Below are 18,571 nucleotides of genomic sequence, written 5' to 3' on the forward strand. Positions count from 1 at the left end.
GTTCGCGCCCCGGTCTCGTCAGATCCTACTATGACCGGACTCGACGAAACAGCAATAATTGGCAACGCTGTCTTCGGGAGGGAGTCGGCTTGTGTTCGTCACATGAATGCGTCTCTGGGTGTGTCCGAAAAAGCAGTGGTTCGGCCTGGATTCGCCTTGTGGCGAGGTGTTTCCTTCGAGACTGCTGGCCGGAGAGACGCAGTTGGCGAACACATGCAGTACGAGGGTGGGTGTTTGAACTAAAAATAGGGATCGATTGGCCACTAAATTGGGGGAAAAATCAGAAATAAAATATATATATATATATATATATATATATATATACTATACAAATAGCAAGTTAATAGGCATTTAAAAATAGGCGTTTTATTTGAAAAGACAAAAGAAATTAGTTTGTTTGCTTCAATTTTGTTGTCTTTCAGGGAAAGTTTCAGCCCTTTTTTAGTCTTAATAATTGAATATATTCAAACACATCTGTCACATAGTCTCAGAAAACAGCTATAATGCAGCTACAGTATGATATAGGAGAACAGTCATTTTCCATGATTCAGCCATGAACGACAAGCACAGAGCCACATTCACTGGATTAAAGTCGACACATTTCCAGTTCTGGCCTGGCAACTGTAAACGGAGATCAGGCAAGCTTCAGTGCAGCACCATTTTGTTAAAGGAAACTATTATATTATAACTGGTTATTTTCTCGCCCGGTGCGGGATTCGAAACGGGGTGTTCTGCACCACAAGGCGACATCACTAACCGCTCGGCTAAAGGGTCAGACCCGTTAGCTAGGGACTAACGTGTCTTATTAGTAGTTTACAGTCGTCACCCTCCCCGGAAGCGCGCCCTCGCGCTTGTTCTTCCCGCGCTCCGAAGAGACTTCTGAGGATCTGCACACTTCCGGATCCCACCGCTGCCACCAATGTAACCGGTTATTTTCTTGCCCAGTGCGGGATTCCATACGGGGTGTACTGCACCACAAGGCGACGTCACTAACCACTCGGCTAAAGGGTCAGACCCGTTAGCTAGGGACTAACGTGTCTTATTAGTAGTTTACAATATCATTATCTTCTAATAGGAAACAAATGAAATATCAGCCTCACTGCCTTTCTGCCTCCGAGAAGGTGATTATAATGGCATGTTTGCTGAGGTAAACCTGTAGAGGTGCGTTTTAATCGAACGCGAAGCGAAATTTACGAGCAACGCGGACGCATCAATTGCAGCGAAACTGCGGCTGACGCGAAATGGGTAAAATGAGCGTTGACTAAATGTTGAACTCGAGCAAAAGATGTCGCCTAGTGAAAGCCAATCACCTTCAAGTAGGGCTAGAAGCCACGCCCTCTTTACAGAAATCTCTCCCGCTAAGATGGAGGGCAAGCTGATTGTGGTGGTGTGCGCTTTGCCCGAATTGTACGATACTACATTAACAGCCTACCGGGACAAACTGAGACAGGAGAGGGCGTGGCGGAAGGTCAGAGAGACCGTTGGAGAGCCTGGTGAGTGATTTGTTCAAAGAAAAACGTGAAACATAAGCTGTCTTCTTGTGTCTTGCAAACTTGCTAGCAACGTTGGTGTAATCAAAAATGCTTACTGTGACGTGGCATGAAATTTGCTTGTTCGTTTTCCAGTCAAGTGACCAAACCCGCACGGGGAAAGTGAAGCAAAATTTCGCTTTGCATTCAGGTTAAAATGCAGCTTAAAAATGGGCTGTTGACATTTTGATATAACAAACATGTTGCAGACAGTTTGTTTGAGATGTTTTCTGGATTTAAGTACTAGATGTGTTTTCAGTGCATCATCTATCTGGGTGTTGCTGTGTGACTCAGCTATGTTGCCTATCCAGACACCCAGCTGTGTGTTGTAGGCTTCACCCTCTGTGGAAATCCCTGAGGGCCAGTTATGGGCTCAAAATTGAAGTCCAGCGCATCTCCGTCCATAAGGGTGTCATGGAGGACAGTCTCCAAATCACAGTCAAAGCTCTCAATGGACATGTTGTCCAGGTCACTGGGCAGTCTCTCCTGGTGGGGACCACAGAAGTAGGCTTGGCTGTGTTCCCTGTGCCCGCTGGTGCCACCATAGCTTGCTGGAACATTACCAGCATGTGCTAAGTGGCCATGATGTGGCTGCATGCATGTCCTCAGACGAATCATTGGAGATGGACTCCCTGCAGAATTATGGCTAGCCAGGGAGATCATGTTACAGCTATTCATGTCCAATGAGGCGGAGGGGCCCTGGCTATGTATGGGGTGTGAATGTACATGTGGACTTTGAGGATTTGACTTTTTCATTCTTTCCTGTACCCCGAGCTGGCCTAGGTTACTGTAAATGGAAAGTAGGCAACCTCCCTTCCCAGCTTGAGACACCACTGACTCCATGGAGGGTGTCATGTTCCTACTGGGGTCTGTATCTGAGGTAAGCAGCTCCTTGAGGAGTCCTGCAGGATAGTTATATGGATTCTGACAAGATCTGAAGCCTGGCTTGCAATCTGAAATAGTCTGCATTGGGATGGAGGACGGGGAATTCATCCCCAGCTGGCCATACAAACACTTATGGAGGTCCTGCTGCTGCTGGGAGGCCATGCTGGTCGGAGTGTAGAGACTATTTTGAAGCAAAGCAGAGGTTGAAGAGTGGGCAGAGTCTGACGCCAGCTGGGCATTCTTCGGAGGCAGCAAATTCAGGTTATCCAACAGACCCTCCATTGCTCTCTCTGAGCCATGTTGGCCAATGCATCCCGCCAGCTCTGAAAGGCTTGGTAGAGTGGGTGTTATCTTGGTTCCTGCCCCTCCGGGGTACACCATGTGGACATCAGCTTCCGCCATGTCATCCTGCTCAGGCAAGAAAGGGGAATGGTGACCACTGAGGGTGCTGGCATCAGAGCTGGCTCGTGTCCTAAAGGTGCTCCATGCTTCAAAGTCATCGTTACTGTGGGAATTGGAGCTTCCCAGCCACTTAGAGTACTGGGAACCCAGGCTGTCTGCTGCTCCGTCCACCCCTTCCTGAAGGGCCAGCTGTGGACAGAGGGACAAAAACAGCTAAAGCTCAACTGCCATAACATCAAGTGTATATTACAAAGGTATACTAAAACACAGAGAAGCCCTCCTGTGGCCAAAACCCCCATGGATACTAATGTCAGTTGAAACCATGAGGAGCTGTGCAGATTTTATAACCTCAAAGGATGAGAAACCCCCATTTGAAGTCCAATGTATAGTTCAAATGGTGCAAGAGTGTAAAATAAGGTCTATTTATTTTTTAATAATGACGTTTTGGCCTTAACAGTTTTTCATCTGCTTGCAGTGCTAAGCATATTGGTATAATATTATAAAGAAAGAACATGGTACTTTTTTCTTTGTCACCCTTCCTCGGCTCTTGGCAAACTTGCTGGTATTGTCCATGGAGGCAGCTCTGCGTCGAGGGGACTTGCCGTTCTTTCCACCCTCTGGGTTCAGCATCCACCAGGAGCTTTTCCCCGTCCCCTCATTCTGCATGCGCATAAAACGGCTGTGCAGGGACAAGTTGTGTCTGATGGAATTCTGAAAGGACAAAAGAATAAATCACTTCATTTTAGAAATTATGATTATATTTGAAATAATAATGATAGATTAGAGGGCGTTGGAGTGAATTCAATTATATGTTCTTTCTCCCATTACCAGATCATTATATTCCTGTGCCCCCGGGATGTTGTAGGATAATACAAAATGACAGATGCCTGTAAGTAAATGATTTACTTCTTCCAAAGTCAGCCTTAAACATTTAAAAGTACTGAAAGAGTAAAGTGTAAACTGTGAAATCCCACTCATGCAAAAAAAACTCCCACATGCAAACGCAAGACAGCCTGCTCCATGGGGGTAAACTGGCAGGGTATACTGGGGTAGAAGATTAAGTCGTTTAGCAATTTTTGTAAGCATAAAAGAAATGGGGGGTGATTTCTAAATCACATGAAGGAAAATGGGACGGTTACAGTTTTTTTTCAATATATTGTGACAAAATTCCTGACGGTTATCATACCCTGTCAAAATTTAATAACCTCATTTACCGCAATTGTGCTATGTTGCCAGCTGAACGTGCTACATGGACTAGCTAGTTTTTCCAAAACAATAGCTGAAGCCAGGAGATGATAGCGCTGCTCAGATTTTTCACCCGTCCGAGAAGAAAAGGTCTGAAGTCTTGGCATAATTTGGTTATTTTAAAAAAAAATCTGATGGGAACCTCATAGAAGATGACTACCCAACCTGCTGAACATGCAAGAGAAAGTTACTGCAAGGGGATCGAACACTTCCGACATGACTACCCATCTCCACAAACATCACTCTTCGCTTGACAGCGAGTGCAAGGTAAGTTAACTTTTAATGTTACTTCATGCGCGTGAGGACTTCAGAATGGAGAAATTACAGTTTGTCCATCTAACTTGATGACGGTTTGTCAATGTATATTAAACTGAAACTTTAAATACTACTATTACTACTACTACTACTACTACTACAACTACTTTTGGCTGCTCCCATTAGGGGTCACCACAGCGGATCATCCGTTTCCATGTCTTCTTGTCCTCTGCATCTTCCTCTGTCACACCAGCCACCTGCATGTCCTCCCTCACCACATCCATAAACCTCCTCTTTGGCCTTCCTCTTCTCCTCTTCCCTGGCAGCTCCATATTCAGCATCCTTCTCCCAATATACCCAGCATCTCTCCTCCACACATGTCCAAATCATCTCAATCTTGTCTCTCTTGCTTTGTCTCCAAACCGTCCAACCTGAGCTGTCCCTCTAATATACTCGTTCCTAATCCTGTCCTTCTTCATCACTCCCAGTGAAAATCTTATCATCTTCAACTCTGCCACCTCCAGCTCCACCTCCTCTCTTTTCATCAGTGCCACTGTCTCCAAACCATATAACATAGCTGGTCTCACAACCATCTTGTAAACCTTCCCTTTAACGCTTGCTGGTACCCTTCTGTCACAAATCACTCCTGACACTCTTCTCCACCCACTCCAACCTGCCTGCACTCTCTTCTTCACCTCTCTTCTGCACTCCCCGTTACTTTGGACAGTTGACCCCAAGTACCTTCGTCACCTCTACTCCTTGCATCCTAACCATTCCACTGTCCTCCCTCTTGTTCATGCATAGGTATTCTGTCTTGCTCCTACTGACTTTCATCCCTCTTCTCTCCAGTGCATACCTCCACCTCTCCAGGCTCTCCTCAACCTGCACCCTACTCTTGCTACACATCAATGTCACCTGCGAACGTCAGAGTCAAGACAATTTTATTTGTATAGCCCGATATCACAAATTACAAATTTGCCTCAAGGGCAACACAATAGCAACACAACACCCTGTCCTCGCATTGGTTAAGGAGCAACGCCCTAAAACAAAACATTTAACGAGTAGAAAAAATAGAATGAAACCTCAGGGAGAGCAACAGAGGAAGGATCTCTCTCCCAAGACAGACAATGTGCAATGGATGTTGTGTTTACACAATTTACAGAATACAACATTGAAAGAGCATAACAATTATAATGGGATTATAAAATATATGAAGAATATGATGAAGAGGATGTCAAGCAGGGGTGGGACGGTGGCGCAGTGGTTAGCGCAGTCGCCTCACAGCAAGAAGGTCCTGGATTCGAGCCCCGCGGGGGGTAGTCCAACCTTGGGGGTGGTCCCGGGTTGTCCTGTGTGGAGTTTACATGTTCGCCCCGTGTCTGTGTGGGTTTCCTCCGGGGGTCCGGTTTCCTCCCACAGTCCAAAGACATGTAGGTCAGGTGAATCAGCCATACTAAATTGTCCCTAGATATGAATGTGTGTGTGTGTGTGTGTGTGTGTGTGTGTGTGTGTGTGTGTGTGTGTGTGTGTGTGTTAGTGTGTTATAGTGTGGCGGCCTGTCCAGGGTGTCTCCCCGCCTGCCGCCCAATGACTGCTGGGATAGGCTCCAGCATCCCCGCGACATCCCCTGAGAGCAGGATAAGTGGTTCGGAAAATTGATGGCTGGATGGATGGATGCCAAGCAGTGTCCAGACACCACTGGAACAGCTCAGGACCCAAGCCACGTGACTAGCGTCACCAAGTTAAAAAAAAAAATTAATCCCACATCTTAGTGAGAGAAGGGTGTAACATTAAAACAGGATAACACAATTATATGGATTCGGATTTATTGGAATTACCATATAATTACAATAATATAATTATAAATTAATATAATTAATCAGTGATTCAAGTAGATTTATATATATATATATGATTGCTTTTGGCATGAAACAGGCTTGTACTGTCTCAAAGATTTTACTTGAATCGCTGGAGTATTTTCCTTATTTGTTGAGCACTTTTCCTACCGTTGAGTGTTTCTTTTAACAGTTATATAATATTATTATATAAAATCATATATATACTATATTTATATATTTAATATGATTACATTATTTATATAATTATGTTATAATTATATAAAATAATATACAATTGATGTATAATATAAATCATAATAATATTTGAATTATTATATTATTATACAGAATATATGGACCAGAGGAGGATGCCAGCAAGGAAAGAGACATTCCCGGGAGAAAGTTGCAATCTCCATGTCTGCGGGAGCATTGTGAGAACAACAAAGTGCGAGAGGATCCAGTAATGAAGGATTTCAAGACGAGCCTGGCAGAAAACTTCAAGGAATGATATGAAGGTTCTCCTAAACTCTCGGGTGACATCCTGCTCTTCCTGAGACAGCCGTTCTCTGTTTCGGCTGATGGCCAGTGGACTGCAGAGGCCAAAAGGCTGGTGCCCTCCATAGATGAGGCGACTCTTCAGATGGAGGTCTTGGAGATGGGCATATCTGATTTGCTCAAAGCACAACACAAGGGTGTTGGGGTGAGTGACTTTTGGATCGACGTGGTTCCCCAAGCTCGATTCAAAAACACGAGAGCTTTGCTGCTCACTATTTTCCCTCCACACACATACGAGAGTCATCGTTTTCTTCAATGAACTCGATCAAGAACCAGGAAAGAAACAAGACTGTCCAATGCACATCACACATCTTGGCCAGAGCCTCAGGATTGCTACAACAGAACACAGACCCGACATCAGAAGGACTGCATCATCCCGTCGCTCTCTCTTCTCTCACTGGTTGGTGAACAAACATCCATTTATTTTTGTCCATTTGTCCATAATCAAATGGTTGGGTTTGGACTTATTTACATTTGTGTGTGTGTGTGTGTGAGACCCTCAACACAGGCTTTGAGAACCCCAGGCCTAAATTATTACAACTACCACTACTCCTACAACTACCACTACTAAACCTCAGCAGGTAATGCAAGTTTAGTTCACTCTATTCTAGTTTTTTTTTTATCTTACAATTCTGAGTACAGGAAGTCCCCGGGTTACGAACGCACGATTTACGTACACCCAATGGTTCCTACTGTAACCGGTTATTTTCTTGCCTGGTGCGGGATTCGATACGAGGTGTACTGCACCACCCACAAGGCGACGTCACTAGCCGCTCGGCTAAAGGGTCAGAGCCGTTAGCTAGGGACTAACGTGTCTTATTAGTAGTTTACAGTACTAACAAACGGATGGATTACTTTGCGCGACGCTCCAAGCACTGCGCGTTTTAGGCGGGTTGTCGGCCCGAGGGAGAACAGCGCCACGCCGTCGTCGCCATTTTAAGTCGGATCGCGTGAACAATGTGTGCGTTGTGTTTCGACTTAAAATGGCCATGCATTCACCCTTGTAATCATGGCTTCAGAGCCTAATGCAACTATTCTGAGTATAGTCGTATGTGATAGGGTTAGTATCAGGCAAAGCTTCCGGCATTGTAGCCAATCAGAGTGAGGCTCTCTAACACGCCGAGGGGAAGAGACGAAAAAAAAAAAGAAAAACAAGAAGAGGCGGCGTGCGAGAGCTTTGCGGCTGTGTGTGGGTCGCTGAACAAAATGTTTTTCTAATAGAAAAAAATTACGAAATCTAGAGAGAGAGGCGGACACGTACTGTACGTGGAGCGAATGTGTTACCGTCTGCCAGAATCCTGTGGGACGAATTCGTGTTTCCTGGGGTGCGTCGGAGAAGGTGTCCTGCTTGGAGGCTGCTAGTGACCATCAGCTAGCATGAATCCCCCCGACTAGCGGTGGAGTGTTTGAAATGGTCCCGGACCGAGGACGGGGAAGTCGGTGCTTCGTCGGTGCCGTGAGTTTCAGAGGAACATTTGCCATTGTTGTAGTGTGCATGAGGCACGAAGAGGGTTCTAGACAGACAATAGTAGACATTAGTGTTTAGTGATTGGACTCTCTCCAGCGCTAGCTTAGTACCGTACTGGATTAGCCTATAGTGCTGTAAACTACTAATAAGACACGTTAGCCTCTAGCTAACGGGTCTGACCCTTTAGCCGAGCGGTTAGTGATGTCGCCTTGTGGTGCAGTACACCCCCTATTGAATCCCGCACCGGGCCAGAAAATAACCGGTTACATTGGTGGCAGCGGTGGGATCCGGAAGTGTGCAGATCCTCAGAAGTCTCTTCGGAGCGCGGGAAGAACAAGCGCGAGGGCGCGCTTCCGGGGAGGGTGACGACTGTAAACTACTAATAAGACACGTTAGTCCCTAGCTAACGGGTCTGACCCGTTAGCCGAGCGGCTAGTGATGTCGCCTTGTGGTGCAGTACACCCCGTATGGAATCCCGCACCGGGCAAGAAAATAACCGGTTACACTAACGTTAGTCTATTTGTCAGCGGAGCTAGCTAGCTCACTGGTCGCGGTGGCTCGTTAATTCTGGGACTGCGCGCGTTCGGATGAGCTGTTGGATGCTGAGAAGACTCGGAGGACAGTCGTGTTTTTTAGTTTTGTGGCGGGAGATTTGCTGCCTGAGTGAAAGTTATTTCAAGAGCAGTGTGAACATTGAACGCGTCGCATTGCTGTTGGCGCCATCTGACTCCTACAGCGAGTCACGTAGACTACACGCACGTCACGTGGTTTGCCCTGCCATACAGGCGTCTCTCCAGAGGCTCATCTCGTGCCCAGGATTCATCAGACTGGTATTTGTGTCAATTTCGTTATTACTCATTACTAGACTGTGTTAGAAAAAACCCCGAACTGAACCGTTTATGTTTGAACATTCATTGGTTTTGATACTCAACATTTAGAGTGAGTTTCTCATTTGAGGTTGTGTTGATATTGTACATGCCAAGACATACTGTGTATACAAAGAAAGTCAAACTATGTTTTTTTGTATTTTATTTTTTTTACTATTGTCATCCTATAGTATTACATTCATATAATACTAAACTGCTGTTGCCTATTGATTCACCTTTACTGTGTTTGGAGTTTAGGGCTTATTACAATACTTACCCGAGGGTTTATAAGTATTTTGGAGTTGTGTACTTACCTTGGAGTAGGGGCGTCTCAACTGTCCTGTTAGTTCTGGGGGGGGGTTATGCTGAGTTGGACCCATAGCACAGCATGCACTCTACACGTCAGGGATCGCTGTGTCAAATACCTTAGCGTGAAGCCCACCTCATGATATCTTATAGGGTGTAACGTACTAACCACTCTGTTCAGCAGGATAGGCATCCACATACTTACCCAGGTAGGTACTGAGACTAATTGCATTGGGAAAGGGGACCCAGATCCCTTCATTAACCTAATCTTTCAAGGTAAATAAGTACTATTACTACCCCTACAAGGCGTGGTTTATAATGCCCACTACACAAGGGATGGTGATGCAGAGAGAGGTGAAGCGCTCTTATCGTTTTTTCACTTACCCGGGAAGGCGAGCCCCAAGCTGGCTGTCGTTTCTGGCGTCAAACGGCCGACCACTGCCGGTCGCGACCCGCTCCCGGGACAGTGGCAGGTCGGGAGTTTGAAATGTAAGAAATGTTTCTTTTACGGGTTTTTTTTATAACTATACACACATTCTCTCTCTCAATTATAAATACTGTACTGTAGTTAGATTTATTATTATTACTGCGTTATTATATTTATGATGTTTTAGGTAATATATATATACTACATACTGAGACAAACATTTGACTAATTGATGCTAGATGTGAACTGTACGCAAGGCTTAGCGTTTTCAGTTTTTATTTTTCAAAGCATGCCGCATTCCGCCACAAGAGGACACTGTTACATAACCTCACACGAACAGGAACAACTTTTGGATCCGTGGAAACATAAAATACGGGGGGAAAATCAAGTTTAAACCGATCTGCTCCTTTTAAGAAATCTGGGTATTTTTCCATGAAAATCTGTAAAAACCGAAAACGCTGAGCCTCGACTGTACATAACTGTTACGACTTACATACAAATTCGACATAAGAACAGACTCAAAAACGGAACTCGTTCGTAACCCGGGGACTTCCTGTAATTTTATCATAGCAGGTAGCACGTCCATAGAGAGTAAATGGCACACTGATTGGGTGGACTATTTAGCAATATGCAAGGTAGCAACATCCCATGAAATTGCTGGGAAGGAACGGGAGTTATGATGTACTGCACAACGATAAACTTGGGAGGTGAAAATAAATGGTTGGAAAGGCCTTTTTAGCATGTTCTGTACAAGTCTGTTGTCTACAAGTCTCCATACTGTATCTCATGAATTAACTATGAGTGTGAGATAGCACTTGGGAATGTAAGCGTAAGTGCAAAGCACAGGTCAAACTGCAGAGTAATTTATTTAAAAGTCTTGGTGATCTTCCACCATAGAAGTTCAACAGAGTAAGACCACAACCCAGCCCAAAACCCAGAGAACATCCTTTTCTGAGATGGGACGTTGTCTTCTGTCACCGGTTTGTTCAGAACAATAAAAAGAGGGGAGGGTTCTAAAAGCTCTAAAAGCTGGCACTTTGATCTATCTTCATTGCGGGTCCTACGTGTGCATTTGCACTCCACCTAGTTTCGTTTCTACAACCTGTTACCGGCACCTCTCCACCCAATCTCGCCCCATCAAGAAGCAAGAGCGAAAAAGAATAAAGGTGAGGACCTAAAAACGGTTTCCTTTCACAGGCATTACTGCAAAAGTCAGCTTGCTACCATACACACCTCTGTCTCAGCCGTCAATACAGATAACGTGACTTCAGTCAACTATGGGTCAGTGGAAACTCGTGTTCACATGCTGCTCTCTGTAACCACAACAAATGAACAAAACTCACTCACACTCACAGCAAGCGTGGTGTTGTACTGGCTGTGAGCAGGGAGCTTGCCCTCAGGATTAATGTCGCTACCGTGTCAAAGACATAAGAGCCCGCATTTTTGCTCTTTGCTACCAATAAAACCAATTCAGCAGCATGCACTTTGGATTAGACAAACATTTCCAAGTGAGAGTTGCATGGGTTTAACCTCTTGTACCTTTTTTAACATGTTGTGTTTGTGTCGTGTCTGCACTGTCCTTGTGCCATAAGCCTCATTACGTCCATTTTCTCCTGTTATGTCAGGGACAGATAGGCGCATCTAGTCCTTAACCCTTCTGCTAGATGATTAGTTAAATGCCTGGGAGAGCTGGTGTTGGATCGGCTGGGAGAGCGGGGCAGGCTAAGCTAACTGCTAGCCCATGCGGACCGGCAGTTCCAATAACACCAAGATAACACCGAGGGCAGTCTGGCGGCGGCCTCGCTGAGCATTGACTGTGCAGTGTTTTTGTCTGCATCTGTGTTTATGTTGTTGTGTGGAGTGCGGGGGAGGTGTGTCGAAGGTGTCTGGCTGGGAGAGCTGGCACTGGATCGGCTGAGGGAGCCTGGTCTGCTGCGTCTTGTGGGCCCAAAGACCACGGGCTCTGACAGGAGCTGCGCCCGAAGAGGAAACACCGAGGGTGGTCTGACAGCAAGTGGAAGCGGGGCAGGCTAAGCTAACTGCTAGCCCATGCAGACCGGCAGTTCTGACAGTCATCCTGGCTGGCGTTCATTCTCTGGACGGTGACATTTTTGGATTGTGTTGTTGACTGTGTTTTTAGGCTTTGTTATCTCTGGTTTTGTATGTTTTTGGTGGTGTCGTTTTTGGGAGGTTTTGGATATGTGTTTTTGTCTTTTGTGTTGCACTGCAGTGCGCTGGCAGAAACAAGATTTTATCTCTTTTGTGTAGACAAGCGCATGAATGAGATGACAACAAATTGTTCCCGAGTCCTGAAATGCTGATGAGCAAAAAGCAGGTCCAAGTGGGAAACAGAAACATATCCCAGTTTCTCTAAATATATATATATATATATATATATATATATATATATATACACACACACACATATATATATATATATATATATATATATATATATATATATATACACACAGACTGCAGCTCACTGTTGTGATGGACGCGGAGTACAGAAAAAATGCCCATAATGCAACTCAAGCCAGAAAAATAACTCCACCACGGAATTTCCCCTAAATACTCATGTGAACCCAACAGCAACTCCCTGCAGTTAGTGGAGCCAGATGTCCCTAACCACAGGATTCTACAAGGACACACACAGCATGGAGATAAAAATGCTCACATTGGACAACAATAGGCCGACTGTCTGGGTGACACTGTGAAATGTCTGTCTCGGGTTAGGCTTTCAGCAAATGGCTTACTGAGTACGCATTATCATCTTGTTTTGATTTATACAGCCATACTAGTAAGGCGTGTTGGGCTGGTAAAAGTGATCAAGTCAACCAGCAATTTATTTTGAGAATGTTTCTTCTCTTAACACTCCTGAAGAGGGGAAATCCATTGATACACGAGCAGCAGTCAGGTGCAGAAGGGATGCAAACACTGATAGCACACACCAGAATTGGGCTTGTGAAGCTCAGCTTGGGGGTGTAAAAACGGGGGGGGGGGGGTTCATAAAGTGAGAGATTCTAAGGAGAGCGAAAGGAGAGGTTACAGGGTTTGAGGAAGGGGCGGGGAGGGCGGCAGGGAGAGACGAGGATGTTTTTGCCGCGGGAGCCGGGGTCAGCGGGTTTGCCGTGTGCTGCCGAGCACGAGCTCCTCTGTGGCGCTGACAGAGACACGCATGGAGCTGCAGCATGTGGTGGTGACGGTGGGGGTGGTGCAAGACATGATGTGCCGGATTGGACCCTCCCGCTGTTTTTCAACACACCAAAACAGAGCCGTTCCTCACCCACCCCGAGTGAGACCACATCCAGAGCACACAGCCCCACCACACACACACACACACACACACCACACAGGTCGCTTGGAGAGGCGTACAAGCATGAGGCATACATGTAGTAGGCGCTGTCAGCTCAACTGCTCGCACATGCAACGCATATCTCAGATGTGTTGACTCCACCAGAACCCTTTCAGTCCTTTTTCTGCACACCAGCCACACCTCAGCTAAGCTTTGGCAGTGTACAACTGACCATGAAAACAAAGTGTGCGATCAATACATCTGTCGTGCACAATTGGCTGAGTTTGCTGGTGACATGCAAATGTCCACGTATTCAAATAAGTCTGGCAAAAGATCACGGCGTGCATGACTGGACCACAGGAGGAAGCATCCTCCATGCTCCCCTGGGAGAGACCTCACCATGGCATAGGGAGAATAGCAGGCATCCACCAGCTCACCAGGGCCAACAACTGCGCTTTACTCTTTTTTTGTATATTTATTTTCGCAATTTCCCCCGTTTTTCTCCCCAATTGTACCCGGCCAATTACCCCACTCTTCAGAGCCGTCCCGGTCGCTGCTCCACCCCCTCTGCCGATCCAGGGAGGGCTGCAGACTACCACATGCCTCCGATACATGTGGAGTCGCCAGCCACTTCTTTTCACCCGACAGTGAGGAGTTTCGCCAGGGCGACATAGCGCGTGGGAGGACCACGCTAACCCCCCCGGTTCCCCCTCCACCCTGAACAGGCGCCCCGACCGACCAGAAGATGCGCCAGTGCAGCGACCAGGACACACACCCACATCCGGCTTCCCACCCACAGACACGGCCAATTGTGTCTGTAGGGACGCACAACCAAGCCAGAGGCAACACGGGGACTGGAACTGGCGATCCCTGTGTTGGTAGGCAACGGAATAGACCGCCACACCACCCAGGCGCCCACTGCTCTTTACTCTTAATGGTAATAACTCTGAATTATTTGAGGCAGTCCATCCTTCACCGTACTACCCGATTTAAACTCAGCATCTAGCTATCACTTAAAGCCATGACTAGTGGATCTGAGCTCCTTCATACCTTTCAGTGTTTTCCTGGTTCTGAGTGACTTAATTCTACCAATAATGCTCCCAACAGAAAGAGGTTCTTTCGGTTTGTTCTGAAGAACCACGGTGGATCTGACATACTGGTTTACTTTTTTGTAGCCACCTAAGTGAAACTGACATAGTACCATTAACCTTGAGAGTTGCTAAATATATATATCTATATAGCTATATCTATCTATCTATCTATCTATCTATCTATCTATCTATCTATCTATCTATCTATCTATCTATCTATCTATCTATCTATCTATCTATCTATCTATTTATATATATAGTTCTACTACTGCATTTTATCACACCAATGCAAAGTCAACTCCACGTGCAAGGACATCCAACCTGAGAAAAGCTTCTGACACCGTGTATTTCTAGTGTGCCCTCACAGAGGTCACATACTATTGTGTGTGGGTAGAATGCTGTGACTCCAGAGCAGCAGAAGCCAGTCATTCAGCGAGGCCGTCTGCCGCCGTGCGCCCATGTGCTCCCCGTTTCACTTTCAACCAGGGTGCCGCTGAACTAACGTGCATTAGAATCAGGGGTTCTTGATACACATCTGCCATCGTGGATACGATGGGCACGGACGTCTAAGTAAACTGCTGGCAGAAGTACGAGCATTCTGGAGAACAGCCACAACGTCAGCCTCCTCCTGCAAGACCTCAAAACAAATAATTGACACAGCTGCTGTTCCTGGCCTACTGAAGCATGAGGCTTGCAGTAACGGTTACAGGTTAAGCAAACAAACAAGGCCCGGCAGTGGAGACAGGTGCAGCCAGAGTGAGAGTCGCCTGACGCTCGATTTATGGACCATGGCACAGCCACAGCCGGAGGAACCCCCCAAGGGACTGACTGCATGAAGGCAACCGGCCACTCAAATCAGTAACCATGTTTTTTTTTTTTGTTTTGTTAGCACAGTTAGTGCTAATGTTTAATCAGAGTGGCCCGAAACGTGGAAACTGCACGGTAGATGAGAGCTAGACCATCTGTGTTGCTTACGAGCCTCCTCTGGTACAACACAGCGCAAAATAAGGGCAAAAGTCAAGTCAGCTTCGACAGTCACTGCTCCTAGAAAACAAACAAAAACAAGTCATGCACACTATTTAATAAATACTTTAAAGATTAATACACTCACAAAATAATCACTATGTTTTGGGTGATACATGTCAACATGGTAGGCAAGATTTGCACAGCGTTTTACGGGCAAGCCATGCACAATGGGGCTTTATTCTCTAGGTTTAATCTCTGCTAGACTTGTCAGGGTTGCCAATACACCCCTGCAACAAGATTGAAATGTAGATTAGAGTTTTGGTTAGGAACACTTATGTTGTGTGTTAGAGTAAGATTTCAGAGACGTGCATAGCTTGCAGAGATTACAGTCGAAGGACTAACCACTTCCTGACACCGTCTTCCTGTGTACCTCTCCCCACTTTATCCTCTGACCGAGGAAGAGCAAGCAGAGCTTAACCCGAGTGTGAAACTTTGCTACTGTGGCTGCAGATGAAGGACGCAGTCCCAGCTGTAATGAATATTTTTCGATAAACAACCGAGGGACATGAACCGAGTGACTGATACATGGCTTTAAACCAACACCATGAATAGAATGGAGAAGCATGCAACCTGTGGTTGACAGTTTATCTTTGAATGAGTAAGTATTTAGACAGAAAGAGCACCATTAACAGCAAAACACCCAGTATTGGGTTCACCCTCATGTGGATGGCCTATGCCGTTTGATTAATAAAGTGTCAAAGAAAGAAAAACAATACATTTAAAGGACTGAAGTCTTAATCTGCACTCTCTAACGAGCTGTAAAAGGAATTTGAGACCGACATTTTTTGTACAGGTCACAAGATTTATTTATATAAGCACTTTTTTTGGGGGGGGGGGGTTCCCCCTTTTTCTTTCCAATTGTACTTGGCCAATTACCCCACTCTTCCGAGCTGTCCCGGTCACTGCTCCATCCACTCTGCCGATCCAGGGAGGGCTGCAGATTACCACATGCCTCCTCCGATACATGTGGAGCTGCCAGCCGCTTCTTTTCACCTGACAGTGAAGAGTTTCACCAGGGAGACGTAGCGCGTGGGAGGATCACGCTATTCCCCCCCCCGGACAGGTGCCCTCGACCAACTAGAGGAGGCGCTAGTGCAGTGACCAAGACACATCCCCACATCCATCTTCCCACCTGCAGACACGGTCAATTGTGTCTGTAGGGACGTCTGACCAAGCCAGAGGTAACACAGGGATTTGAACCGGCAATCCCCGTGTTGGTAGGCAACAGAATAGACTGCTATGCTACCTAGACACCCTTACAAATGGGTTTTTAGAAACCCTTTTAAACAGTCCAAAGATTCAGCAAATCTAATTAATTGGGGAAGATTAATCAAGAACCTTGAGGCTAAAACTGCAAAGGCACGGTCACCTTTTGTGTTGCAGTTGGGATGGGGGATGGACAAAAGACCAAGATTTGAGGATCGGACTGGTCGAGAAGTAGAATGAGGAATGAGGAGATCAGAAATATAGATGGGCTCAAGGTCATACAGTACTTTATAAGTAATCAATAAGATCTTGTAATTTATTCTGAATTTTACGGGAAACCAACTGAGGGATGCAAGAACAGGAGTAATGTGGGGCATACGGCTAGTTCTAGTTAATAGTCTGGCAGCTGCATTCTGAACCAACTGCAAACGGTTTAATGTGGCTTGACTGAGGCATGTGTAGAGGGAGTTACAATAATCCAGAAGGGAGAAAATGAAAGTATGAATTAATAGTTCGAGATCCCCAGAAGGCAAACATATCTGATTTTTGTGCTAATTCTTAGCTGAATAAAACAGGACTGTACAAGCTTATTAACATCATGATGGGTCAAAAGACATACTGGTCAAAGTTGGTGCCGAGATTCTTAGCAGTAGGTTTGATATCTGAGTGAAGTGGGCCAATAAACTGATAAGCTGCAGTGGCAAAGCTCTCAGGACCAGTTATGAGAACTTCAGTTTTGTCAGGGTTTAGGTGGATGAAATTAAGGGACATTCCATCTTTGATGGTGGCTAAACAATCAAGGAGGGAGGACAATTGATTCAGGTTATTGGATTTGGCAGAGAAATAGATCTGTGTATCATCAGAATAACAGTAGTATGACATGTCTTGACAGCAGCTGAACAAATGACTCAGAGGAATCACGTATAATGAGAAGAGGATTGGCCCAAGGACAGACCCCTTGAGGCACTCCACACAGCGAGGAAGCTGACAAGGACACATGATTGTTAATACAAACATCAAAATATCTACCAGTGAAATCAGACTGAAACCAGTTTAACACAGTACCAGAAATGCCAACCCAGTTATCCAGTCCATCGATAAAGTAAGATGGCATGATTGATGGTATAAAAGGCAGTGATTAAATCCAGTAGAACAAGAATGAATAAGGTTAAAAAAAAGCCGGCTAGTATTTGAAGGATTGGCTCCTAATTTCAATTACTTTTTAGTCTATTTCTTTTTCCTCACACCAAATCCCTCTGCCAAGAGTCATGCAGCAACCAAACCACCCATGATTAGCATAATGAATTTGAGGCCAAGTTCTTTGTATGCAGATAATATATAGGGGGACTATTATCCTGTGCAAGCTGAAGAACAATACACCCTTTTCTCTGAAAGCCCCCACCGCAAGCCTTCCTCTCCTCATGGGGCTGCATGAAGGTTTCAGTGGGCCCCTTAAATTCACGCCTCTCTTTTAACCTTGTGGTCGCCACACAAATGGCTCTTACTCATTCAGTTTTCGCTCATTTATTACACAAGCTGCCTTGTCTTTCCAGAACTATGTACCAAATCTTTGAAACCTCTGTCCTCATATTGGCTGTCCTCGGTTTGGAAACAGCACTGTGCTTCCACTAAAGGATGGTAACACAAACATAAATGTAAAAAAAAAAACCTTCTTTAAAGCTCCAGTGAATAGATTACTTTGAGTTAGTGCTGGGCAATGATTTAATATTACCATTTACTGCCCTTCAGTGGTATTGTATTGGCATGATACTGTCATTTCACGGTCCACAATATTATCGTCTAAACTGAAGATATTTAAAATCTGTTACCTAAAATTTCTTGCAAAACGAGGTCCGAAATACTTGAGAGAATTTTATTTTATTTCCCCCCCTTTTTCTCCCCAATTGTACCCGTCCAATTACCCCACTCTTCTGAGCCGTCCCGGTCACTGCTCCACCCCCTCTGCCGATGCGGGGAGGGCTGCAGACTACCACATGCCTCTTCCGATACATGTGGAGTCACCAGCCGCTTCTTTTCACCTGAGATTGAGGAGTTTCACCAGGGGGACGTAGCGCGTGGGAGGATCACGCTATTGCCCCCAATCCCATCCCATCCCCCCCTGAACAGGCGCCCTGACCGACCGACCGACCAGATTAGGCACTAGTGCAGCGACCAGG

General features: G+C 45.7%; 1 protein-coding gene across 1 annotated transcript in view; it reads right to left on the reverse strand.

The window, feature by feature from the left end:
* Window positions 1–384: 384 nt before the first annotated feature.
* LOC130116853 (forkhead box protein O1-A-like) overlaps window positions 385–18,571 on the reverse strand; it is a 30,564-nt gene continuing 12,377 nt past the window's right edge. The window contains exons 2-3 of the mRNA XM_056284930.1: window positions 3,336–3,527; window positions 385–3,005 (exon numbers count right to left, since the gene is read on the reverse strand). Coding sequence (XP_056140905.1) covers window positions 1,833–3,005; window positions 3,336–3,527 — 1,365 coding nt within the window. The 3' untranslated portion in view covers window positions 385–1,832. The remainder of the gene's footprint in view (window positions 3,006–3,335; window positions 3,528–18,571) is intronic.

The sequence above is a fragment of the Lampris incognitus genome, chromosome 8 (genome assembly GCF_029633865.1).
Source record: "Lampris incognitus isolate fLamInc1 chromosome 8, fLamInc1.hap2, whole genome shotgun sequence".
NCBI lineage: Eukaryota > Metazoa > Chordata > Actinopteri > Lampriformes > Lampridae > Lampris > Lampris incognitus.